At 42.5% G+C, this 25,879-nt stretch overlaps 1 protein-coding gene across 5 annotated transcripts in view; it reads right to left on the minus strand.

Moving 5' to 3' along the window:
• The window catches only part of SCUBE3 (signal peptide, CUB domain and EGF like domain containing 3), a 114,762-nt gene that overhangs the window by 67,711 nt on the left and 21,172 nt on the right, over nucleotides 1-25,879 (minus strand). For all 5 annotated transcript variants that reach the window (XM_081865363.1, XM_081865366.1, XM_081865365.1 and 2 more), the window contains exons 2-3: nucleotides 17,075-17,197; nucleotides 14,247-14,372 (exon numbers count right to left, since the gene is read on the minus strand). In XM_081865363.1, coding sequence (XP_081721489.1) covers nucleotides 14,247-14,372; nucleotides 17,075-17,197 — 249 coding nt within the window. The remainder of the gene's footprint in view (nucleotides 1-14,246; nucleotides 14,373-17,074; nucleotides 17,198-25,879) is intronic.

Raw genomic sequence — 25,879 nt, forward strand, 5'->3', positions numbered from 1 at the left:
GTAAAATATGCAGGAAGGGAATATAAATACAGTGGTACCTCGTGTTACATATGCTTCAGGTTACAATCTCCACTAACCCAGAAATATTACCTCGGGTTAAGAACGTTGCTTCAGGATGAGAACAGAAATCGTGCTCCGGCAGCGCGGCGGCAGCGGGAGGCCCCATTAGCTAAAGTAGTGCTTCAGGTTAAGAACTGTTTCAGGTTAAGAACGGACCTCTGGAACTTACTTAGTACAGTACTTAACCTGAGGTACCACTGTAAAATGAACCAAGGAAGGAGAGGGAGGGAGGTCACTGCATATTCAATGGCATGTAAAATGTTTGTTTTGTTTGTAAAATTGGAAATTCAATAAAAATTATTTTTTAAAAAAGGAATGGCTGGTGTTGTGGAACAGAGCCGCAGAGCCATCCTCCCAACACTGGTGTTGCTGTCAGTCAACATTAAAATGACAGTTTACACTAACCTTTTCTGAACCAGCAGGCATTGCTTTCAGAGAGTAAGTGGAAGCCACCCTAAAGGCTTCTTCCTGTTGGGTGTTGTTGGGGGGGGGGCGTTTGCACTAGGAGGTCTGCTTCCAATGTCTATATCATAAGGATCTGGATTGTTTCTGACCAAGGTATTCCAGAGGGCAGAATGGCATCACCCCTCAGGAGCAGCCTCTCAGCAGGTTGGCTGTGTCTACACACACACCCAGCAAACAAATGTGGCAACAGTTTACATGAAATAATAATAATAAATAATAAATTTTATTTATATCCCGCCCTCCCCAGCCGAAGCCGGGCTCAGGGCGGCTAACAACACTAAAACAGTGCAACATTATAAAAACATTATAAAAATTAATGAAAGCATTAACAACCAGTTGCTGGCCACATTTTCTAAGTGACTTATGGCTTCATATCATTCAATCACATTTCTTCTTACTCATCTCTTATCTAAGGTAATGTCTTAACTATTTTAGCTTTTTATTGGTATGTCTCACATCCCCCCAACTATTGTTGCTCACCACTTCCTGCTTGTCCTATGCCCTTTTCAAGACCAGAACTTCACATATTACTAATATTGTGACTAATGTACATCTTTTTCTTGACTGTCAATTCTGCCGCCTGCAGTCCAACAAACTATCATTTTCTGTAAGCTGCTATTACTCCAATGTCTCCTTCTTGACTAATAATCTCTGATCCAATACTTTTTGGAAAACCAAAAATAACTGAGTTTCCGGCAGAACATGTAGATCTAATCACAGCAGTGGTTCAGCCCATTGTGAAAGCTTATCCAGTATCTGCCTGCCACTTTACGTCTGATCTTTTGAAATATTGGTGGCTAGAAATACACACCTTCTCCTTCAAGTTATCATGGATGACCAAGTAGAGTGCTGAGCTGGTGCCTCAGGCAGGAGAAAGGTGCATTTTCTTGCTCTCAGGATCCCTCACATACTTTGTCATAGAACAGAAGAGAAATACAACCAAACTCATTTCTCAACACACACACACACACACACACACACACACACAGAAGGCAAGAGGCCCAGTGCCGAAAAAAAACTCCTGTGAACTCGAGCATTTGAAGCCCAACAGCTAAGTGGAAAGTTGAGCCCTTCGGACATCAGCCGTGAGGCCAAGGAGCGGACTCCGGAAAAGTCAGAATAGCAGGTCGATGACAGCATGCAGAGAGAAGGAATTTCAGATCAGACCCGAATACCTGAACAAATGTCTAAGGGGCTAATTAAAACACACAGACTAGCTCATATGCACAGAAAAGTCAAACGCACTGTCATGCATGGCGTCTTGCAGACTGTTGCCAACTATTAAGATTCTATCCCAAAACATGAACATTTTAAGGACTGCTTAACCAAGTTGTTCAACACAGTGTTCTTTTAAAGCACATTTGGAGCACATTATTTGCCTCCAGGAATCCTGGGCACTGTAGTTTACCACTCACAGAATTACAATTTCCAGCAACCCTTAATAAACTATAGTGTCCAGAATTCTTGGAGGGGGAAAATGTGGTTCGAATGTGAGATATGATGTGTACAGAACCAATGTCTAGATTTATGACGCCAAAGGAAAGATGTATAGATATAAACTATAGGCAAATGGCTTAGAACAAAAGAAACTCCTCAATGATTTGTCAAATAATAACGTTCTAAAATAGCACTAGCGTGTTTTGGAGTCTTGCCTCATGATCTTTCAGATTCTGAAACACAGAATCATAGAGTTGGAAGGGACCGCAAGAGTCATCAAGTTCAACCCCCTGCAAGGCAGGAATCTCAGCTGAGGCATCCATGACAGACGACCATCCAACTTCTGCTTAAAAACCTCCAAGGAAGAAGAGTCCACAACTTCCCAAGGGAGTCCATTCCACCATCAAAAATATCCATAAAGAACCAAATATTATTCGACTTCCGGGTCGGCGCCATCGCCGAATGGCGGACTCCCTCCGAGCTCCGGAGGGAGCCTGCACGGCAGGGGCTGGGTCCCACCGCACCGGCGATGCGGGGACCCTTAAAAACCACGGCCACGGGGGCCGTGGACATGGAGACTCGGCTGACACCGTTAGCGCCCTCCCGACTCGTGAAGGAGCCTTTTTAAAGGCTACGGATCGGGTGCCGGGGAGAAGCGTGGTGTTTTGAGTCCTCTGCTATCCCTGCCGTGCGAAGCCGCATGCCATTCGGCGGAGAGCGCTGGCTTCTTCCTTTGAAAATTCGGACCTAAAAGAACAACCTGTAAGTAATTGGAACTTGGACTAAAAAGAGGGACAAAAATTTTAAAAATTTCGGAGCGAGCGGGGGAGGCGCAAAAAAGGAAGTCAGCCACCCCCTCCATTGTAGAAGGGTCAAAGCAAAGGATCTGATAACTAAGATCGGAGTAACATCATTTTGGCAAGTTTTTAACCTCACGAGTGAAGAATATGAGATTGAGCTGGAGGAGGAAAGTAGAATTCGGACTTAAAAACAACCCCCCCTGGAACCCTGGGAGCGATCGATGACGGAGTTTGGAGAGGAGAAAGGCAAGTTTTGACAGCTGTCAAAGAGCTGTCAAAGCGGAAAATAAGATAGAGACTATGTTACAAGGACTTTGCTGGTTATATTTGTTATAAATTGGATACAAATTGTTTTAAATAAGGATTACAAAGTTACTAGGGCTAATGGATGCGATCTGGAAGAGAACTCAGTTTTTGCAATCCACCTAGAGGAGCCGAGGGATATTACAAGTTTTAGCTGGAAATTGGAACTGAACTGTTTATCTCCTGGGAAACTGCAGAAATGGAACATTATTATGACTACAGAGGCCACTACACTGAAGAAGACAATGGAATCATCTGTTGTGGAATGAAAGGAACTTGACATAATGTTTTGTTTCTGAATAACAAGCCTCTGTAAAGGAACTAACTTTTGGAATTAGGACATTTGTGCAGGAAAACAGGGACAGAAAGAAATAGAAAGAGGAGTGTGATCAATAAGAACAACAAAATAACAAGAATTGGACCAAGTCAAAAGTGGGGACATTTGGGACATCCAGATTTGACAAGCTTAAGGATTATAATTTGGAGTTTTTCACTCCTGGATATAAAAATCTGGATGGAAAAAATGGGCCTCTCTTTAAGACAGAATCCTTCCATGATTGGACATTCGAAACTAAAGAGGACTGGCAAAGGACTATGATTTAGAGAGACGTGGAAATATCGGACATTGAGGAACATTGGGAACGCAACCGGGAAAAGGGGGGGTGGGAAATGTGGAATCCTTAAAGGCGTAAACTATGTTTTATTTAGGCTATATACATCTACATGGTATTCTAAAGTGGGGAACTCGTGGTGGGAATAAGCCGATTTTAGGGGAATGGAAAATAATGTTTTTTTAAAAAAAAAAAAAATTGGGTTAAGGATAACAAATTTGAATTGAGGAGAAGAACTTGTTGAGATCATTTGAGAGATTTGGAATACAAGGGGGGGAGGGAAGGGGAAGTCCTGAAAGGATGTAATTGGAAAAAGATTTGAAATTGGATGTTTTATTAATTTGTAATTAATTGGAAAACTTTAATAAATATTATTAAAAAAAAAAAGAACCAAATATTATTCATACCAACTGAGAAAGAAAGGAAAATCACCACAAAATGTGGCAGTTATGCATGGACAAATATTCTGAGAACGAGTAATATCCTTTTTACCTGTCCATATAACCACATAGCAAAGTAATCAGTAGTTGGGGGCTAAGAAAGACTCATAATCCAAGCTGAGGTTGTGTCAGAAGTTGCCAAGTCTAAAATCAAAGACCCATGGTTTGCGTGCTGCCACCCTCTGTGGTGAGCCATCAAGCTTCAAGCGAAAGCATCCACAGAAGGCCATTGGCTCTTCTATGATCTGGAAGGAAGATAAAGGTCTCCCAGTCTGTCATGGATTTTGCCTACACAGCAGCAATAGTGCCTACCGAGCTTGACTCCTGTTTCTTCCTCAATGGTTGCTTAAGGCCCACAATTGACAACAGCTCCTAATTAATGGTAGACACTGGTAGGCATACAGCAGGCTCCCTTTTACAGGCATTCCCAGCAGTGATAGGATGGCAGTGGTAAGGGTGGTGCAGGATGTGGTGGTGGATGTAAGGCCAGCCAGCTCTCTTCCTTCAGACAAATTGCTGCATAGAGGGGAAAGCCCAAATAGGACTTTCCTTTCTGAACTATTCTTTGAGTAGTGGCAAGATTAGCACAGAGGCAACTGGTTTAGTAGACAGACCTGGACCTGGATGCCTGATTTCAAGTCCCATCTTGTTACAATTAAATGATCTGTAAACAAAGAGAGGGTGCACTGAGCTCACAAAGTGCCAACAAGAAGCATTCAAGTCCCACCCGTGCCATGAATTCCTGGGAGGCCTCAGGCAACGTCCCATCTGTAAAATGAAGTAAGATCAATCCTTCCTCACAGGGTTGTTGTACCTGTCCAAACGATTAGGACAATAGAGGCTAGTTAGAAAGCTGTTTCAAGTGCCTATGGTTACTGGAAAAATTTGATCTGGGTATTAAAAGGGCCTCCCACTGCTCATATTTAACCTAGACAATATTCTCCTGATCACGCAATTTGCAGCTTTTGTTCTAAATAGAACTGTGTCCCATGCCAGTATCAGTGTTGAATGGAGACAACTGTCCACGGATACAATAGAGTCAACCTTATGGTAAATAATAATATAAAGGAAAATCAGTTTGTGGTGGAAAAGGTCAAGGGAAACATACATCCTGCAAATGCATTTGTGCGAAGGAGCTATATATATATTTCCAGCTAGATTAAGCCATAGCCAGATTACGTCAGATGGCTTCAACAAGGCAGAAAGGACTGTGTGTTTGTGATCATGTGTGCTCCTGTGTTTTCTCAATAATGTGATTTTTATCTTAGGCACATTAAGTCCCCTGAATGCCAATAGCTGTCTGTAAAACTCTTACTGATAAAGAAACCATAATTTCCCTGAAGTCAACCCAAGAAAGACAAGATGCTGGTTAAAACCAGTAGCTAAAGTGAGACGGCAGACCTAATGCCTATTTTATTAAAGGCAACATAGACAGGCAGAAGACTAAAGACCCCCATCTTTGATTTGGACAACAGCTCAAATTCCTGTTCTGGTTCAAAAGGTCACTCGGAATCTTATTACGGATAAAGAAAAGGATGATAATGGGATTTATTCTAGCAATAACCAAGTTCCAGAAAAACTTCCACAAGTCTCGGAAGAGGCAAGTCTGTAATACCTTCCTCAGACCTTCACATTTTTCTCTCCCATATTACAGAATAGGAAGGCAGCCAAATACAGAACGCAGCCTGTTATGTAGATCTTTCCACAATAGAGTCTTTAGTACCGCTGGGGCAAAGCTCCTCCACAATCATCTGGAAGACGAATCAAAACAATGGTTCCACTCAACGCTTAATATAGGTTTCTTTTCACTGTAACAATCTTGCAACACACAAGCCAGGGGCAACAGCCTAATACATTTACTCCAAAGTGAATCCCATTTGGTTCCATGGAATTTACCCCTAGAAAGGGTGCTTTGGACTGCACCTTTCAATCATTATAGGTCCTCCTGTCTAGAGTGTGTTAAAGTGGATTTCATTTCTCTCAGCTACAGGCCCCTTATTTAGTCATTTTCTGCTTCCCTATTTGGGTTTAAAACAGCTCATGCTTCTCCCAGCTACTGACCTAAAATTAGTCCTTCCTTTCCCCTTCTCAGTCAACAGCATGATAAATCAGCCTTTAATGTACAATTCATAGAATCATAGAATTGTTGAGTTGGAAGGACCATGAGGGTCATCTAGTCCAACCCCCTGCAATGGAAGAATCTCAACTGAATCATTCATTACAGATGGCCAGCCAACCTCTGCTTAAAAACCTCCAAGGAAGGAGAGTTTACCAACTCCAGAGGAAATCTGTTCCACTGTCAAACAGCTCTTACTGTCAGAAAGTTCTTCCTGATATTTCATTGGAATCTCCTTTCTTGTGACTTGAATCCACTGGTTCAGGTCCTACCCTCCAGAGCAGAAGAAAAGAAGCTTGTGTTTTATGAAGATGTAAGTCCCATTGAGTTCTATGAGCTAAATTTTGCTCTTCTAAGCTATTGGAAGGCATTGTTTACATACTTCCAAAAATGTATTTATTCCCAATTGTGTCACTGATATCCTTACCACTAGGCCATGTTGCATTTTCAGAACATAAACAGAACACAGTTACATTTCTCTTCTCTCATCTGCTTGAAAGGTGAGATCCTCAAGCTGAGGAAATTAGTGTCTCTCTGATAAGTTAGACGAAGCAGAAGATGGATTTACAGGTTTGACTGGGTGACAGTAAGAAAAGAGTGTATGGATGTGAGAAATATCTAGAAAGAAGTGTAGCCCAGCCACTTAATTCCTACAGTACTAGTCCCTAGTGATGTTCTTGCCAAGGCCAAGTAAATTAATGATCTTGGTTTTTAAATGTCAAAGTTCTTACTCAGCTTCCCTGAAATCAACTGTTAATAAACCAGCTCTGCAGGAGGCAGAAACCAGAAGGAAATGACCCAGGTTTGTCATGAGAAAAGATAGCAGTATAGTCTGCAGCTACCAGTTTTCTAAAAGCTGCATTTAAAACATTGCATTGAACATTACTGCTGTACACTTTTGTGCCCCTTTAGTGATTGGATTCCTATTAGTTTATACTAAAAACTTCATTTTTATTGGTATACAGTGAACTGGACTATGAAAACAGTGTGTGGAATGACATGTCTGAGAGGAAAGCCTGATGGAATCAAGTTCTTCCTCTGTACTCCATCATCTTTCTGTCTCATAGAACCTAAAAACATAGGAGTAGCCCTGCCAGATCAGACTACAGGCCCATTTATTCCAGCATCCTGATCTCATAATGCCAAACAAGAAGCACATAAACAGGACCTGAGTGGAACTGGACTCTCCCCGCCTAGGATACCCAACAACCAGTATTCAGAGGCACTGTGCCTCCAACAGCTATTGCAGCTAATATATCCTCCATGTTAAAGCCATTATCAAGTTGGTGGCCATTTAACCATTTGTACATTGACTGACTGACTGACTGACTGACTGATTGGTTCCCTTTGATTTGTAAACCCCATCATCATATTGATCCAAAGCTGTTAAAACATTAAACCCACATAAAACGAACTAGGCTAACACAAACCACGTTAACCATTACCATAAAAGCATCTTTAAAATAACAACCAAAATTACTGGATTAGTTCATAATAATGCAGCATAAGATGTCCAAGGAAACATAAACAACCCATAGTGATATGTACATGGGCCATGCATGTGGGGCACTCACACATTTCGCTGTGGGCTGAAATGTGTGGTGTTGCTGCTTTAGTCCTTACACAAGATGTAAAAAAGACTAAGAGTGAATCTTCCACTTTTCCTCCCAAGAAAGAACCAATTCAGTATTTCTCTTCTTCCTCCTTCAAGTGTTCAACTGGAAAGCATGTGTCATATGGAGCCATGGGGGGGGGGGGGAGACCACAGGTGCACTGACAACTGGCCCCATTGTCGCTTCTGGCAAAACCATATTCAACATGGATCTGACTTAATATTTATTCTTCCATTCAGCCTCTCTTTGTTCCTCCCTTCCTTTTCTTGGACTCACCATATAATGGGAAAGGAAAGCAGGAGAATTGCCCCACCCTTGGCTAGTTCCAGATGTTTTAACTGTAGAGTTTAGGGTTGAACGACAAATCCACTGGATTGTGTTTAATGGAAAGCTTATGCATGAATAATCCTTGCATAATAAGCTCACTAGCGATTTCCCCACATACACTAATTGGAATGAGATCTGCCCTGCCCATTTTTCCCACTTCAAGGGGATTTGAAGATAGTTCCAGAATTATCCTTTCCCCCTTGCTTCTCTTTCAAACTTACAAGACATCAAAAGCCCATTCCTATGCGTGGGTCAAAGCAATACCTGGCATAGCAAGCCTAAAGAATGCAAAGGGAATAAGTGGACAGGAGACTGTATACTGGGAAACACAGTTTGCTGCTGTTGTTCTTAAACGGAACACAGCAATCTGCTTTTAGCACTAGGTGCCAGCACTGAAACCTGTGAAGTTGGTACCTCTTGCTCAAAAGAAACAAGCTCCCAGCCATTCTAACCTCTTGTCTGGACACTGCTCTAGGTCTTGTGATAAACTACAGAAACAAATCAATCTCTCTTAATGGAGAATGCATATTCACCAGCTTTGCTTTTACAACTAGAATACAGGCTCACTCACACTTCCACTTGTGCCTTGCCTAGAAAGCATGAGTCCGAGCAGTTTTCCACTGGTCCCATGCTTTCTAGGCGGTCTAGCATTTGACATGTAGCTTTCCCTTGGAAAACACACTCTTTACTACTGAATTGGAACAAATAGCAATCTGCTGTTTGATCTGATTCAGAGGTAAACAGCAGGTTTCCCCAGAAGGCAAGTAAGAAGCACAGAACAACAATAAAAACAACCATAGTTCCCTTTAAAGCCCTAAATCAGGCATAGGCAAACTCAGCCCTCCAGATATTTTGGGACTAGAACTCCCATCATCCCTGACCAGTGGTCAGGGATGATGGGAATTGTAGTCTCAAAACATCTGGAGGGCTGAGTTTGCCTATGCCTGCCCTAAATGGCTTGGATCTATTGCAGAGGTTCTTCTCCATGTTCCAGCCATAGCTGAGGCACAACTGTACAGAACCAAAAAGTAAAATAAAAAGGCCTTCTCAGTGGTCACATCCACCTTACCCCCATGAGATCTGTCTGTCACCCACCCCTCTTATTGTTTTTTGATGACTGGTTAAAACTTTCCTTTTCTGGCAGTTTGATTTTTATCTGGTAGAATGATGCTTGGCTTAAAATTGTTTTTATCTGCCAAGCTAGTTTCTGTTTTTATGCTGTTGATTTTATTTCTTATGGGATTGTTTTGTTTTTAATTTCCTGCAAGCCACCCTGCACAATGCAAGTGCATTGGAATAGCAGGATATATAAGTTCGATAGCAACTTATATATAACTTGAATAGCACGATATATAATAAAACAAACAATTCTTTCCCACAGTCCCCATGCCCGTGCATCTGGATGTGGGGAGTGGAGGAAAGGCTAACATGTCGCGGTGTGATTTCCAAGCAAACCTGAGCACTGATATCTCTTGTTTTTATAAATGAATGACAACAGTGTGGCTCATACATACTGTCGGATCAAGGCGAACTCAAGCTCTCCAAAGTGAGGCTGAAGGTTTGTTTTGGCCTGGGCTTTATTTGCACACTTCCTCCCCATATTATGATTCTCATCATGTTTGCTATTAACTCATTTGTTTGGTCAGATGTGGGGCCCACCCTGTGTCAGTAGAGCAGGATCCTGGGGCTTCTACACTGGGAGGAAAACCTGCCCCCCCATCCGCCCACAGCAGGGCTAATTGGAAAAAGAGGTGAGCTCCCACACAGCAGCAGGGGCAACTGATGTTAGATATTTGGATACATTAAAGATGTTAAATGATCCTTGTGGGAAGCTGCAGATTATTACGAAGACTGTAAAGCACTGGGAATCACAGCATTTGATTCTCATGTTGTTATACAGAATGAAGTTCTGCCCATCGTTCCTACCTCAACACACAGTAAGTGGCTGTACTCGAAATCAGGGGAAAACCTCTCCTCCATTATATTTTCTGCCTATATGCAAATATTTTTGTTTACATGGTGCTCAGTGTTTTTTTTTTAAAAGGGCCGGTTTTGTGGTCTTAGTGGGAACAAGGTTGTTCTAAGCTAGTAGGCAATTAAGCCAGCAGAATTTGCAAAGTATCAAAAGGGAACACAGCTCATCCAGGTTCTGCCAAAATCAGTGCAGTTATATCAACCAAGGAAGAGCAGCAGACCTTCAAATGCTTTCATGTTATAGAACCAAGTGAGGAAAGGTAGACAGGGGCCATTCATAAATTCCAGGATAGGCTTTCTGATGGTATGCAAGTCCCATTACAATACTAAAAACAAATAAAATAAAATTCCATACGGAGCAAGGTTGCCACCTCTGAAGCAACAACCTTCCCATAGCTTAAGGTTACCAGACGTCCCCGTTTCCCGGGGACAGTCCCCAGACAAAATCCATCTATTTAGTAGGAAGTTGAAAAGTGTCCCCGGATTTATTGAAAAAATTCTGGTAACCTTACCATAGCTGCTCCCAGAAATAAAATGGCTCAGGTGTGCCTAGCTATGCCAAGCAGGAAACAAGGCGGTGTGGCATTAGAAATCACCCTCCAGAAACATCACATAACACGTTAGAAACAAACTGCTTCAAAACACTGAATAGTTCCATTTTGAAACAGCCTCATCTTTGGAGTTTTCACATCTATACTGGTCTAAACAGTACTGATCAGATTATTCCAGGAAGAGGAAAAATGGGTTAAAACTCAAGCATATCATTGTGTCTTCCTCCTCCTCAAAAAAGTTCTTTGGACACTGCAAATGTGCAGAAATACCTGGTGTGGAAGTGCCTTAAACTGAGAAGGGACAGAAGGGGAGAAAATCATTCAAGGCTTGTACACTGCTATCATCCCATCAGCGGCTCTCCACTCACAGATTTACTGCATGGGAGTAAGAATTCAGAGCCAGCTACCTCCCCTGTCAGCAATTTCCCCTAAAAATGTGTTTGAAATATATAACTTGGAGATTGCAATCTTTCAACATGAGACCCTGGGGCAGTGAGGGTGGGAGGGGCAGCATTTCACTGATGAAATGTCAGTGTTTAAATAACTCTGAAGAATCCCAGCTGTTGCTGCTGTTTTTACTTAAACTCGTATGTCCAGACACAACAAAAATAGTATACAGGGCTTTAACAGCAAAGTTTTACAAAACAGTTCCTGCAGAAAACTACTCCAATATAGCTGCAGAAAGCAGGCAACTGTGGAATAGGATACAGGGCTGCAGAATTCGCCCGCAGCCCAAATTTGCACAAGGAAGCCAAGACCCATCTCAGAGAAGGAAACCGAGCATTTGGTAATGAGAGGGGGTAAAGGGAGCAGGGATAAGTCACTGACAGAAAAGCAAGTGACTAAACACCCTGGCATTCACTAGAGGTCTAGATACCTGTTTGTTGGTTGGTTGGTTGGTTGGTTGGTTGGTTGGTTGGTTTTTTATACCTCCCCATCTCATTTAAATTCCATCTTTCCTACAAGTGTCGCAATTAAAATGCATATTGTATCTTTAAGTGTGGCTTTAGTAAGCTGGCAACCCTAATATGCAGAAGCACTAGGGCCAACTTGTATATTTGGCAACCTAGTAAGTTACTGAAGGCAGGAATGCCTGGCGTGCTTAGGTCCATGGGGTCATGAAGAGTCGAACACGACTAAACAACTAAACAACAACAGTAAGTTAATGTTTATTAGAGACATTTACCGGTATGCTTATGATATAATCACACATAATACTTTTAAAAACATGCATCAAACCTCTTTAATCTATTCTATCCTTTTTAAAAGTTAAATTGTGTTCTTAACCCAGTTGGATTGAAAATGTAAATTATGAGCTTTGCCAAAGAATGTATCAACTTTAATAAGAAATACTGTAGTTCAAGCCTTAGTAACTGCATGGCAACCAAGACAGAACAGTTACATTTCTGTGTGTGAATGGTTTTTGCTTACAGAGGGCTAAAAAGCAAGTTTGGCCTAACAGATGAGCAATGAGAGTGATATAGACTTTTGCTACTATGAGAGGTGTGAAGGTGGATTTGTGATGTCAGCAACCTAGACTCTTTGCGGCTTTAAGAAAAGTTCTCATGCATGTGGGGAGGACAATATTGAGACAAACTCAGATTTGGCTATGCTACTTTTGCAACCCAATGGCATTCTAGATCCTATGGGATAGGGTACTGCTTCACCCTATATGTATATCATGACAGCTCTCTCTCAGGTGGGTACCCCCGCTATTATAAGAGAACTAGCAGGGTGTCCATGGTGAGTTCTGGCACCTCTTTTTCTAGAAAAATAGCACTAGCTTTAACAACCTTATTTTCAAGCTTGTGACTTCTTGAGGTTTCTCAATGTGGTGCCCTCCACATGTTGCTGGTAATCATCCTTGATTACTGGCCTTGCTGGCTAAGGTTGATGGGAGCTATAGTACAACAGCGTATGGTGAGCAACACATTGCATATCAAGAATGGAAACCCTTTTGATCATTATAATCTGGGGAGGGGGGGGGGAGTTGAATCATTCCACTTCCACTATGACTCAGTGGCAGTGCATATGCTTTCTATCTAGGACAGGTGTGGGAAACCTTTGGTCCTCCAGATGTTGCTGAACTACAGCACTTATCAGCCCTGACCATTGGGCTGATGGGAGTAGTAGTTCTGGAGGCCCAAAGGTTCTCCATACCTGATGCTTCATACGCTCCTCTTTGTTGCTTTACAATGTGTTCCAGAAGTGTAAAAACCCAAGTGGTGCACAACACCTGAAAACACAGAAATCAAAAGGGAAAAGAAAGCACTTTGTAGCCCATAATTAAATTCTTCTCATCATTTGTGCCTGCAAGTCTAATGATTTTGTTCATCCCTGCGCTAGTGCCTCGGTGAGTCACCCTGGCAGGCAGGCAATCCATTTGCCAGCTGGCAGAATCCAGGGGCTCGCCAAGACTTGCTGCAGACAGGCAACTTTTCTAGGAATGCTGCCTCTGACGGTATTCAGGAAAACCTGTAGCCCTGTTCACTTGCTAGAACAAGAGCTGAAGGAGTGTCTGAATTAGGGACCAAGATGCTCCCAGCATTTACCCCACAAAGGTTCAATCTGAATGCTCAAGGGTACTAGTCACTGCACTTTCTCTTTCTCACGCCTGGGGTAGAAGATGGCAGCAGCAGAGGTGGCAGGCAATTCCAGGCCCCAGCAGAGCATCTTTTCCTACATGGGGAGCTATAACCGGGATCACTATCCTTAAAGATAAGATATTAACATAACTTAAGCAAGGAAAGGAAGAAGCTTTTATAACAGGCACTCACTCAACATACATTAACTTTTACCATCTCTCCCCCACCCCTTGTTTTTTCCCACTGGAACAAAATGATAGACAAAAGAAGCTTTATTCACTAACATGATTTTTCTCCATAGGTTGTTTGGAAAATAAATCCAGCTGCCTTATCTCCGTCTCCCAAGAAAGTGTTAAAGATCTTTACTTTAATCTTCAACCTGACAGAAGAAGCCACTTCAGAAAAGTTTGTATTTCTCTATGAGATAGAGAATCAATCTACCCTGCAGCAAAACTTCACAGCTGGGGTGTTTATGCAATGCCACGTGATGGCAGAGTCAGCAGAAATAAAAAACTGCTGAATTTCAACTGTAGTTCTGGGCCAAGATGCTTTTCATCTTTCCACTGAATATACGTAGGACAGTGCAAAAGAACAGAGAAGAAACAATGGATTCGAAGAAAGCATGCTTCAGCAGATACAGTGCACATTTCATAGCTTATTGCCTCTGTCTGCTTTGAACAATGCAGAGCTCTATGACCAAATATGTAACAGCTATGAGACACACACACACAAAAAAAAGGAATTTCTGGAGGACACCTGCCTGCCAATGTAATTGAGTCAGAAAAGTTGCACTCAGCAATTCACAGAAAGAATTCAACTTTTGGATCCAGAATGCAAATATTCATATCTCTGAGAGCTCTTGTTTCAGGCTGCTTCTGAAATAGGAAGTCTATATGGCAAATCTTACACTGTTGTTTTTATATGTTTTGAATATAAACAGTTTTACAATGCATGAATCTCTTACCGAGGCAGTTATGGCCATCATGTGCCAGGCGGAAGCCATCGTAGCAGGTACATCGATAATTCCCTGGGATGTTGACACATTCATGGACACAGCCAGCATTGTCATCACGCTCACATTCATCAACATCTGTACATAGAATGGAGAACATCAGCGGTCCAAGAATTACCAACTTTTCACTGAGCGCATGCATGAAAATCATTGAAGGGCTTTAGCTAGAGTTTATAAGTTTACTAGACCATCAATAGTATTGTTCAAACAATTGTATTCGCCGTCAATAAACTCAAAGCAGCTTACAACGAAATTGTTCACACGTCACATGGTTCAAAATGACCCACTCATGGTCAAATTTTGGCACCAGGTCATTTGTTAAAGCCACTATAATTGTGTTTTCTATATTAAATGCAAGATGGATGCATCTCTACCATTGTCCAACATAATCCCAGAAATATAGCCTTTAGCTTTTGATTATCCAATCAGGAATTTATGCATGCAGTACTATTGGAAGCTTGATAAAGGGATGCACTCAAAACAAGTCCTTGTTTATTATGTGATCTCAGAGTTTGGCTCTCTCAGTTCTGTTTCAAGATGGGCTTGATACTTTGATCATTCACTGGAGATAAAAGTCCAACACTGAGGTGGCCAAGTTGCTTAATTGAAAATAATTGGTGGAACCACATATGTTCCATAGGGGGGAAATCCAGTAACTCAGACGCACAGAGTAATTTAGCCATTCCTTTGATTCAGGATTTCAGCAAGAAAGGGCCAGGAAAAAATGTCACATGAGATGACACTGTGACAGCACTTTGGGTACAGGAGCCACGTTCATCATGATTTAGAAAGACTGTTCATGTAAACCAAATCTGTTTGCTGGGAAAAAATCCCATAATTATATTTAACCCAAGTTTCAGCCCTTGGGTCAACATGTAAGTATGAGCCTTAGTAGCAGCCTTTTTGCTGTAAGGAAAGCCTATGAGGGCTATTCAGTCCAGTCTGGGAACCAGTTCAGGTCCTACAGATTAGATTATTCCCTGACCGTTTTCACTGGATATCTGTGAAGGGCAGAGGCAGCCACAAATGCAGGGATTTTAACATAGGGATGGCTAACCTTTTAAGGTCCAAAGGCTGCATTGAGGATCACACTCACATAGGCCCACATACCACATGTATAACACACACAGAGACTCAGATAGCCACAACTCACCTACCCACCCTATTGGAAAAGCCTATTGGACACCCAACAAAAGCCCAAACTGCAAGCAAGAACTGCATGGATAAGGAGGAAGCAAAAAATAGGTTGGTGTTTGTTTTTTTAAGAATGTTTTTAAAATGAGTTTGGAATTTGGAAAGGGGTGCTCCACAGAAACATTTGCTATTTGGGGTGTCTCAGAGTAAGAGGGAGCATCAGCCCAACAACCTTCTTGCCTGAGGTCCTTTATTGTGCAGCGTCACAGTTTCCCCACATTCTCCTCTGGCTTGACTGTTCTACTATCTTCTGCTTCTTTTCCCCTCCTCACCATCCCCTCGGCTCCTGGTCACCCCCTCCATACTCTTCCCTGTCCTCTGTCCCTCCTTACTTTCATTCCTTCTCCTTGCCTCTCACTCCTCCTCCTGACAGATGCAGTTGAATTAGAGCCGCACAGTGGGATGGCCACCCTGTTTCTAGTCACAGCTGCAGCTTAAGAACTTCTTGGCTGGTGCGAGAGCTCCCAGTATCTGTCAATTTGCAGCGGTCAGGGTTTATGGTTGTTCAGGAGTGCCTCCACATCAATGGGGAGGTAGATTACAGGCAGGGCTTTTTGTCAGCTGGAACTCAGTTCCGGCACCTTTCAAGGTGGGCGTCATTGCCATTATAAGAGAACAAGGGAGGTGTTCATGGTGCGTGTTTTCTAGAAAAATAGCACTGGTTACAGGGATAGAGGAAGCTGCCTTATACTGAATCAGACAACTGGTCCAACCAACTCAGTACTGTCTACACTGACTCACAGCAGCTCTCCAGGTTTCTGTCAGACAAGGAAGACTTTCCCAGCCCTACCTGAAGATGCTAGGGATTGAATTGGGGGCTTCCTGCTGGCAAAGAAGATAATCTACCATGGAGCTACAGCCTTTCCTCAAACCACTGTATCTCAATGGAAGCTATCAAACATGATGAACATAAACTGAGATGGCTCAGTTGGTGGAGCACGAGATCTCAGGACTAGATGACCCTCATGGTCCCTTCCAGCTCTATCATTCTATGATCAACAAACCCTTCAGGGCATGTCCCATAAGTGGGGTCCCTGTGTTGTAGAAGGGAAACCCACACATCAGACCCTTGTTATGAACACAGGTACACACAGTCCACCATAACCATGGGCAAGTTTCTTTCAGCCACGCTGACCAGTGGAAACCACTGCATCTGACAGTGGTGGTGGTGGTAAGGAGGATAATGAAACAGAACTCACCAAATTCTCTAGAGCCATGAAATTATCTGAGAATACTTATTAAAGCTAAGCAAGCCTCTCCCTCATCAGTGCCTAACCAGAGGCAGTCTGGTAGCCCCATGCTGTTTCACCCCCGCACAAAATGAATAATCCATTTATTTAGCTTAATAAATAGAATTAAAACCATCTGGAAGAGCCATTATTCTGACCACATTGGCTGTGAGTGTAGCAGAGTGATCTTCACATTTTTCAGAGACACCAAAGGAACTTCACTGCAGCTAAGACACAACTAATAAAAAACTCTTTGAAATATAATGGGTTTTTGCCCCTCCGCATAAAACAGCATAAAAGAGCATGCAAGCATTTCCTCCCCATCTTTGCTTCAATGGGCTGACCTATTCTCCCTACCTTTGCAGTGCTTCCCATCTCCGGTGTAGCCGGATTTGCAGATGCATTTGTAAGATTTGGGAGTGTTCTGGCAGATGGCGTCAATGTGGCAGTTGTCAGTCCCATCAACACATTCGTCAATATCTGCAAATGAAAGAGAGGGGGGAAATGACATCATAAAAGCCTGAGTTATTGAGTTTCATTAAACACACCAGACAACCTTTATCTCTGGGAAGCCTACAAACTGAATTCACAAGAGCAGGCCTGTCAGCTGAATCTCCCCAGGCATTGTGCTCCAGGATGATCCCATTTTGGAGCAATAGGTCAGTTTCCAGGATTATGGCAAACCCTTCCTCAGTGGCGAAAACCCATTGCAGCAAACCTTTGTTGTAATTCTGCCCTGAGACTTAGTGGTGAAGTTTGGGTACAAAATCTCATACATAAATGAATAATGCCCCCTACCCCCAGCCTCTCTTGTGGTTTCCTTGACTGCTGCAAAATTAGCCTTTGCTAAACACTGATGAGCACAATCAGAACTAAATAAAAGGGAATGGCTTCAGAATTCATACATTACAGAGATAATGACATTAGTCAATCTGACGGTATATCAAACATAAGCTATTAATATCCAGCCATTACACGAAACAGGGAGATCAATTATGCTATATTAGAGCACAACATTTGATACAAGAGAGTGCTGCAATTCAGATGCACCTATCACATCTTAATTTGCTGAGATAAGCACAGGCCTTGTACCACATACTCCTCCTTGCTCCTTCTCTTCATTTCCCCTACAGCAGACATGGCCAAACTTGGCTCTCCAAATGTTTTGGGACTACAACTCCCATCATCCCTGACCACTGGTCCTGTTAGCTAGGGATGATGGAAGTTATAGTCCCAAAACATCTGGAGGGTCAAGTTTGGCCATGCCTGCGCCCACAGCATGATTCAACACTTCCTGAACGAATTAACCATAGTGTCCTGTTACACTTGAACTGGAAATTATGGTTACCAGGATTTGCACTTGCTAGGATTACAAACCATAGTTTGCAGCTGGTTTAAGATGCTGCCTTGTTCCGATCATGGTAACTATAGATTCCCATCCCTAGGTAAAGGGAATCTATGGTTGACAGAAACTTCCTGGGTTAACCACAATACACCAAGATGTGAAGAGGGAAGGAGAAGTACAAATACCAATTGAGTGGGCACAAAGCTTGTGCACATCTCAGCTTAATAAAAAACCAGACAACTGTTTTGAATTGTTGTGTTTATTATATAGCAAAGGAGGAAAAATTCAGCCTGACATTAGCAGTAATTAGGCATATCTAAATCCACTGAGTTTAATAGACACACCTAACTTTTTATAGGATCAGGCAGTTCGCATGTAATAAATATAAATATGATATGCAATTAATAGTATTCAAATAAGGGAATCAATGGCAAGATTCTCAGCAAGAGGAATGCAGCTTTTGTCTTGTTAAACGTATTCCTTATGCCGCATATACTATTGGCAAGGTTCACTATGACTCTTTCTGCTCTGCTTGTAGAACCCTATAATTTACATTATATTCTTCCATCACAGAGTGATCTGGTATAGAGGATTCCACTTCCTTGCATGGAGCTGAACTGGATGGCCTTTGTGCCTCTTTCAGCACTACAATTCTGTGAATCTACAAAGCCAGCAGGAGACATAGTTAGTGGTGAGTGCAGATGACTGTGGCCTCTTCTAAGTGAATAATTTTTGGCTTCTTTCTACCGAGGATTGTTACTAAGATTGCTCACCTGGCTTCTTCCAAGCCTTAACAGTACAGTGACTAACTCTTGTTCTCAGGTCCTTCAGGAAATAACATGATTAATAACAACTATAAGCTCTGGCTTTGCTCAGGATGTGGTTCAGTTGGTAAATGGTCAGATTTGGGTCATGCCTGAATCTTGAATAAAGCTCTGTCAGTGACAGCCTTTACAGCTTTTCCTCTACTGGTTGTAATCCAGGCATTGTTGGTGGAGTGTTCAACGCTTTAGGTTTTAAGGCCCAGAGAATAGTCAAAAGGTACATGATCTGGTGCTGAAGTTAAACAGGTCTGGACTTGCCCGATAGGATGCTGCAGAGGAATAACAAGTTCAGAACTCTTCATAAATATGTGAAATAAAGAAAGGGAGACTATTTCAAAACATTCATCTTCTTAGGTCATGTAATATTCCATTTCAGTGGCAGCTCGGGTTAAGTACTTAATTCGTTCCGGAGGTCCGTACCTAACCTGAACCTGTTCTTAACCTGAAGCACCACTTTAGCTAATGGGGCCTCCTGCTGCTGCTGCGCCGCCAGAGCACGATTTCTGTTCTCATCCTGAAGCCAAGTTCTTAACCTGAAGCACTATTTCTGGGTTAGTGGAGTCTGTAACCTGAAGCGTATGTAACCTGAAGCGTATGTAACCCGAGGTACCACTGTATATTTCATCTCAGTTCTGACTGAATTCTGTTTGCAGTGTTTCACCTGTGATTACTGTTACACTTGCAATTCGTATTTGGTGCTGCAGGGAACAGGACAGTTTTATGTTTCTCAAAAAGTATGAGAGTGTGTGGAAAAAGCCAGATCCTAAATAATTACTTAACAACAACAAAAACAGACACCTGAATCTGCAGGATAGGGGAGAGGAACCTGTGAAGCTCCAAAAGTTGTTGGGCTGCAACTTCTATCACCTTTCACCATTGGCTATGCTGGCTGGGAGCTCACAGAAGTTGCTATCAAAGGGTTAAAAGGTAGCAGAAACGCTCTAATCACTGAGCAGCTGGAGGTCATTAGGCTTCCAGGAACATGAGTTTGTATAAATAGTCAGTCTCCCATGTGTTTGTTCCCTTTTCCCCTTCTCCCCTTTTGGGTGTGTTTGCTGATATGTGTGGTTCGTCGCCGGGGGTTTTTTTGTTTTTGTAAATAAACCTTATCTTTGAGTTCCAAACCGCTTGCTCCAAGACTCCTCTTTGAAAAGATACTGCCTCTCCTGCCCTTCTAAACCGCTGCGCGAAATGCTCTGCTGTAATGGCACTTGTGACGATGGAAGCGCACTGGGCATTTACATTAAACTAATTAAAGTTTAATGGGACAGGTTATGGGTGTTTGTACGTCAAGAAGGAGCTAAGGAGTGCAGTTCAGAGTGATTTATGCAAGGACTGGAGCGAAGTCAGAAGCGGTTGCCGACAACGAAAGCCTTCAAAGCAGCTTGAGTCCTGCAACGTGCCTAGAAAAGTTTTAAACAGGCACTGAGCAGTTTGTACTCGCTGGAAGACGTCTTATTCCACAAGGAGCCACCTGAGCAGCTGGGAGACGGTCTACAGGTGTGTGAGTATCGTTCCTAAGCCCCAGGGAGGATGGCAGAGTCCCAGGAAAGTTTTTCTGTCCCGTTTACGCGACTCAATGGGAAAAATTGGCAAGATTGGAAGGCAAGAGAAAGAGGTTTGTCTTCAAAGGGGAGTTATGCTGTGCCTAAGAGTGGGGATGCTGAGTTTGAGAATACAGTAAATGCTTTTGCAGCTAGACACTGTTTTCGCTGTGGTTCCCCTTCCCATCTAATCAGGAATTGCACACGTGAACCTGGTAAAGACAGCACCAAGGCCGTTACCCCTAGTTACCAGACAAGGAGTTCCAGGGGACGTCGAAGAAGAGGAGGAGGTCGTGGCTACTCCCACAGCACACAGCACATGGCTTCAGCAATGGCGTTGATGCAAGGGCGTGGCCAAGGCAGCAATCTACGCTGGTTGATCGACAGTGGTGCATCTCACCACCTGGTGGCGCCATCTAGTGTCCGTTTGCAGAATTGCAGACATTTGCAAACCCCTAAAGTTGTGACTATGGCAGATTCAACTAAACGTTCCTTAGAGACCGTAGGCACAGTGTTCTTGAATTGTTTGCAAACAGAAATTGATGCCTACGTGCTAAAGGGATTGAAGGGGTGTATTTTGTCTGTGTCAGAACTTGATAGAGTTGGTTTTAAAACTGTGTTTGAAAATGGGGTTTGCACTATTTCAAAGAATAACGTATCTCTTTTGCAGGTGGAATGCAGAAATGGGTTATATTATTTTGAGACAAGTCCAGATGAAGTTGAACAGGTTCATGCTGGTTGTGTGAACTTGCCTACCCATAATTCTTGTGTTCATTTATGGCACCGCCGTCTGGGACATATTATTTTTCAGTATGTTAAAAAGCAACCTGAATTATCAGAAGGGTGCAAAATGAACAAATGTGCTAAGTATTTGGATTGTACTGCATGCAAAAGGGCGAAGGTTCATAGATGCAGCTATCCCAGTTCAGATAGGAAATCTGACAAAGTATTCCAACTTGTGCATATGGACCTATGTGGCCCAATGCCTGTTGCTAGCATGGGAGGTTCGAGGTATGCACTGTGTCTCTCGGATGACAAAACGAAAGTCACATGGTTTTTTCCTCTCAAAACCAAAGCAGATACTGCAGAAACAGTTAAAAATTGGGTTCATGCAGTAGAACTTGAATTCGGTACTAAAGTACTTGCTTTTCAAACAGACAGAGGGTCAGAATTTACCGGGTCTGTGTTGCAGAATTTCTTTAAGAAAAAGGGAATTAAGCATCGTCTGTCTACACCTTATTCCCCCCAAGAAGGAGGCGTGGCCGAACGTAAAAACAGGGTTCTGCAAGAGTTGGCAAACTCTATGTTGTTTGATGCTAAACTCCCTCAAAGTTACTGGGCGGAAGCCTGGCAGGCGGCTACTCATATTCTGAACCGAGTATATAATTCTGTAATTGGCACTACCCCTTATTTTGCTTTATATGGGAAGAAGCCCAAAATTAATTACTTTCGGGTGTTTGGATGTCCAGCCTATGTACTTATCCCAAAAGCGTTAAGGAAAAAGGGAGGTCCAAGGGCTAGGAAACTCATCTTTTGTGGGTATGAACCACACGCTAAATCTTGGAGATTCGTGAACCCAAATGGGGATACTACAAGAGTGGTCCTCAGTAGGAGTGCTGAATTTTGTGAGCAGTCCGGATGGACTCACTTACATGCTAACCCTGACATTTTGAGAGATGATTTAGGCATTCATGCTGAGAATGAAAGTCCAGAGAGTAGTGAGCCAGAAGGGGATGGTGCACATGGTTCAGATACAGATTCTGACCAGGCACAAGGTTCTTCTCCTAAGGTAGAAAAGCCAAAATCTAGGAGTGTTCCAACATCGCCACCCAGTAGGCCTAGCAGACAGCAAAAGCGAAGCAGGTCGCCTGCAACACCAAGCCCAAGGGAGGTATCTAAACGGAGGTCTTTATCCCTAGAGGCACATCCAGATATAAAGTCTGAGACAGATTCTGACAGCCAACGGTCAGAGGGGGCACAAGAGGAACAATTGCGCAGATCAAACCGTGCCACAAAGGGCAAGCCGCCAGAGCGGTTTAAGGTGACAAGTGTATACGTAAATATGGCACAGTGTGAGCCAGATAGCTATATGGAAGTACAACAGCTTCCAAGCTCAGAAGCCGTAAAGTGGCAGGAAGCAATGGAAAAAGAGATGGCTTCAATGAAGTCTCTCGGTGTGTTTACAAGTACAGAGCTTCCGAAAGGGCAACAAGCTGTAGGTTGTCGATGGGTATATCGTTTAAAGCCCACAACTACTGAAGAGTTGCAGTATAAAGCCCGACTAGTTGCAAAAGGGTTTTCGCAGCGCAAAGGTGTTCACTATTCTCAAATCTATGCCCCTACTTCAAGATCAGAGTCACTAAGAATGCTTTTAGCCTCTTCAGCTAAGAAGGGAAATAAGCTGTTTCATTTTGATGTCAATGTGGCTTATTTAAACGCAGACTTACAGGAGGAAGTCTATATGACACCACCACCGGGTTTTGAAGGAGACAAGCCAAACCAGGTCTGGCGCCTACACAAATCCATTTATGGGTTGAAACAGTCCGCCCGTAATTGGAATTCCTGCTTAAACGATGCTCTAGAGAGCATGGGGTTCAGAAAGAGCGCAGCAGATGCGTGTCTTTATCTAAAAGGCTCGGGATGTGAACAAGAAGCAGTCTTGATATTTGTTGACGATTTATTATACAGTGGAAAGGATGATAAACTTGCACAACAATTTGCCACAAAGCTTGGAGAAAGGTTTCAGATAAAATCACTAGGCAATGTATCTGTTTATCTAGGAGTTAAAATTCAGCAAGATGAAAATGGGAACTATTGGCTCAGCCAAGAAGCTAAGATCCAGCAGTTGCTGGAAAGGTTTAAAATGGACAACTGTGCTGGTGTTAAAACCCCAATGGAGTTAAGTTACATAAAGGATGCTCAAGCCGAGCAACAGGCAGAGTTCTCTAATCCCGGGGTTTACCAGTCAGCGATAGGCAGTTTACTCCACATTGCACAGTGGACTCGGCCCGATATAACATATGCTGTCAACATGCTGTGTAGACAAGCTGAAAAACCATCAATGCATGCTTGGCAAGGAGTAAAAAGAGTTTTAAGGTATCTCCAAACTACCAAAAGGTTTCGCTTAAAACTATCAGCAGAGGCCAGTACACAACTTGAATGTTGGGCCGACAGTAGTTGGGCAGATGCTGGACCAGATAGAAAATCAGTGTCAGGAATGGCGATAAAATTTGGAAATGCACTAATTGGTTGGAGATCAAGAAAGCAGTCACTTATAGCTTTAAGTTCAACTGAATCTGAGTTTAATGCATTATCAGATGTATGTAGAGAACTAGAATTTTATAAGCAACTGGTACAAGAATTGTTTGGAGAATGTTCCCTACCTATCAGAGTGTGGGAAGACAATCAACCTTGTATTAAACTAGCTAAATCAGGTCAATTCAAGGCACACACAAAACACTTGGATATCCGTTATCAAAATGTATGCCAAAGTGTAAAACAAGGTTTAATTGAACTAAAGTATTGTCCAAGCCAAGAAAATCTCGCAGACGGTTTTACGAAAGCTTTGAGTCCGCAATCTCATAAATGTTTCTGTTCAGGTTTAAATTTGAATTAAGGTTGGTACAGCTCAGTGTTACGAGCGAGAGGGGGTGTTGCTATCAAAGGGTTAAAAGGTAGCAGAAACGCTCTAATCACTGAGCAGCTGGAGGTCATTAGGCTTCCAGGAACATGAGTTTGTATAAATAGTCAGTCTCCCATGTGTTTGTTCCCTTTTCCCCTTCTCCCCTTTTGGGTGTGTTTGCTGATATGTGTGGTTCGTCGCCGGGGGTTTTTTTGTTTTTGTAAATAAACCTTATCTTTGAGTTCCAAACCGCTTGCTCCAAGACTCCTCTTTGAAAAGATACTGCCTCTCCTGCCCTTCTAAACCGCTGCGCGAAATGCTCTGCTGTAATGGGACTTGTGACGATGGAAGCGCACTGGGCATTTACATTAAACTAATTAAAGTTTAATGGGACAGATTCCAACAACATCTGGAAGGTGAAAGGCCCATCCGTCCGTCCCCCTGTGCTAAAAGGGAATGGGGAAGAATTTACCCCTGTCCTCCTCATTTCCCCCTGATCTGTTGCCATCATAAGCCAGACATAATAACTTTGGCTATATTCCCAGCCAAAGTTATTATTTCTGGCTTTACCTATGTGTGTGCATCATGAGATTCCAAACTACACAGTGTGTATTTTAACCAAAAATAAAATCATTTTACCCAATAGAAGACAACTAAAAGGAGTCTGCCAGTCTCCAGCTGGCACCAGGTCTTAGGAAATGCAAAGACAAACTTAAACCTTTCCTCATCCTCTCCCAAGTCCAGTTTATCCAACAGTTATGTTGCATCTGGCTTTCAGAAATTGGCTATGTATATGAGCTCATTCTTAGCTACCAAACTGCTCACATTTAGCAAAATGTATAGAGCAGAAATTTCACAAGGTGCTCTGTTTTGATGTATAAACTCAGGTTTTATAAAGCTTATTTCATTGAGTTGCAGGAAAACTGATTCGGATAGTTTTTGTTCTACCTCCCATCTTCGACTCTTGAAAATATTGGTTTAGTAGCCACTGGAAAACCTCAGAGAAGATGAAACTAATCTGAGGAAAAGCAGAAGTGAGAGATCAGTTTCAAAATTGGTGGGTGGAAAAGAGATCAGCCTGAAATACACTGGTAGGGAAGAACGTGCAAGTTTTCTCACCATAATCCTCAAAGAGCAGTACAACTTACATTCTAAAACCAATGCAACAATTGCCCAGATTTACCTAAACAGCTGATCTTGTGTTTGGGGATGTGTTCCAACCCATGGTCTATTTATTCAGGAAGCACTTGTGTAGGGGCTGGGTTTCATTGCTTGTTGTATAAAGAAAAGCAGCCCGAAATATTATAATGGCCTCTTTTGTTCACTTCTGTAGGGTTACCATCTCTGGCAGAGTTCCTAAAATTTAAAAAGCTGCATAGCAAACAGAAAATCAACAGGTGAGCCACAGGGAAGATGTTCCCAGGAAATCTTCACAGGTTGAATTTCTATTGTTTGGCAGGATTTTGATTGATTGATAAGCTTACTTAAAGACCTCCCCTTCATATAAAAAATTGAGGAAGTGTACAACAAAATATGCAGGCACAATAAACATAAAATACAATACAAAATTTAAAAATTATAATAAAACTGATTAGCTCATCTTGAAAAAGTTTAAACAACTGGATTGTTGACTGGAGCTGGTTATAGGGAACATATGACTTCCTTGCTAGAACAGCTCCACTGCCCATCCATCTGTTTCTGGGCACAAGTGCTGGGTTTCACCTATAAAGCCCTACATCAAGGGTCCTCAAACTTTTAAAACAGGGGGCCAGTTCACTGTCCCTCGGACACTGTTGGGGGCCGGACTATACAGTCATACCTCAGGAT

The sequence above is a fragment of the Podarcis erhardii genome (assembly GCF_964252035.2).
Source record: "Podarcis erhardii genome assembly, chromosome: 6".
Lineage (NCBI taxonomy): Eukaryota > Metazoa > Chordata > Lepidosauria > Squamata > Lacertidae > Podarcis > Podarcis erhardii.